This window comes from Cyprinodon variegatus, unplaced genomic scaffold (assembly GCF_000732505.1).
Source record: "Cyprinodon variegatus isolate N-32 unplaced genomic scaffold, C_variegatus-1.0 Scaffold18, whole genome shotgun sequence".
NCBI lineage: Eukaryota > Metazoa > Chordata > Actinopteri > Cyprinodontiformes > Cyprinodontidae > Cyprinodon > Cyprinodon variegatus.
This window is the reverse complement of record NW_015150471.1, coordinates 1,016,063-1,017,772: the sequence shown is the minus strand read 5'-3', so window position 1 is coordinate 1,017,772 and position 1,710 is coordinate 1,016,063. Positions and strand designations below refer to the sequence as shown.

At 38.0% G+C, this 1,710-nt stretch overlaps 1 protein-coding gene across 1 annotated transcript in view; it reads left to right on the top strand.

Moving 5' to 3' along the window:
* LOC107092990 (plexin domain-containing protein 1-like) overlaps nt 1-1,264 on the top strand; it is a 26,544-nt gene extending 25,280 nt beyond the window's left edge. The window contains exons 12-13 of the mRNA XM_015387761.1: nt 296-456; nt 539-1,264. Of these exons, the coding sequence (XP_015243247.1) occupies nt 296-456; nt 539-664 (287 nt within the window). The 3' untranslated portion in view covers nt 665-1,264. The remainder of the gene's footprint in view (nt 1-295; nt 457-538) is intronic.
* The last annotated feature ends 446 nt before the right edge of the window (nt 1,265-1,710 follow it).

Below are 1,710 nucleotides of genomic sequence, written 5' to 3'. Positions count from 1 at the left end.
CCTTCGATTTCAGGGCAAACTCCTACATCCAACGCCACTGTCCTGAAAAAACAACTCCATACCATATTCCTCCTCCTCCAAACTTTACAGCCGGCACAATTCACGCAGACAAATATGGTTCCCCTAGCAACCGGCAAACAATAAACTCAAACTTGTCAGTCAGATTTCCAGACGGAGAATCGGGATTTTATACTCCGATGGCCGTGGAAGGGATTAAAATCTGGTTCCAATAATTTTGATGGGTGAGCAGATACTTTTGGCAATTCAGTTTAATTATTATTTTTTTCTTGTTCAGATATAGACTCCAGCCCTCCAGACCATACGGGGATTACAGAGAACACACCCATCATAGCAGGGGTAGTGGCTGCATTAGTTCTGCTGGTAACATTGACCTTACTGGCAGTTTACTACATCAACACTCACCCCACCGTTGCTCCACCGTTCTACCTCATGCAGGTGAGGAAAAAGCCCACAACAGAACACTAGAAGAACACAATGATCTTGCCATCTAATGATCAATTTCTGTTTTTCTCTTTAGCGACGCACAAATAACTACTGGCCCTCCATGAAGTTTCGAAACCAGAGCTGTCACTCCACCTACGCTGAGGTCGAACTTGGTGTTCACGAGAAGGAAGGTTTCATTGAAGCAGAGCACTGCTGCTAAATGCCAGGGACTTGTAAAGAAAGCGTGCCATCTTGAGCAATATAAGGGTACTAAACGAGAATTACAAAAATAGACTTTGGGACACAAGACACAAGATGTCCTTACTCCAGCTTTCGTGGTTGGAAAGTGTTTACTGTACCTGCTCTTGTAGCTCTTCCAAGCTTTCTCCGTCTATTTTTGCTGTTTTGCCATCACACAGCCATGTTATCCAGTGTTTCGAAGGTTGGACAAGATAATAATCTTCTAGACATTTTGATGGAAGTGGCTGACAGGGAACAAATCAAAACAAGCCTTCATACTGCAAACAAATGTACATCTTATCTTAATCTACATGTTTCTGTTATTATCCATTTTATGGGGTGTTTTTGTTTTATGAAACTTCTGTGCCGGATTTGAATGGTTTATTATGACGCTATGTGGAATTCTCTACAACAGATATCTAGCTTTACCACTGATAGTGAATTAAATGATCATCTCAGATTTTTCTGGACAACTATTGTATGAATGGATATTAGAGTAACCAATGTATGAGAGTTTTCTTTCAAATTTACTGTTTCATTGTCTTCTAATAAAAGCTGAAGGACAACACAGTTTAAAGGCTATTATTATATTATAGTAGAGTGTCATGAAATAAAGTGTAATGTAAGGTACATATATTATACCATAGCAAAGCTTGTAGAAAAGATGTAAGCATGTGTGAAATACAACTTTAGGAAAGACGTTCTGAGAGCTAATTGTTGAAATATTGTGAACATGGATGTTAAATATACTTGTGTGTAAAAAAAAAAAAAACAACAAAAACATAATCTTACTTTGATTATACGTAGCTGCAAAAATAACCTACAAATGGGTATAATTATTCTGACAGGAAACATCTGAATCTAAAGGGAGAAATTGAAAAGAATAGATGATTTTTAAGGTTCTAAACTATAACATGGGATAAAAGGTTGTAGGTTTGGATGTGTAGGAAGAAATAAATAGAGACACCTCCAAAACCAGTTTTGCTGTCTCCATTGAACTCATACATTACTGACAGAGAGGAAGAT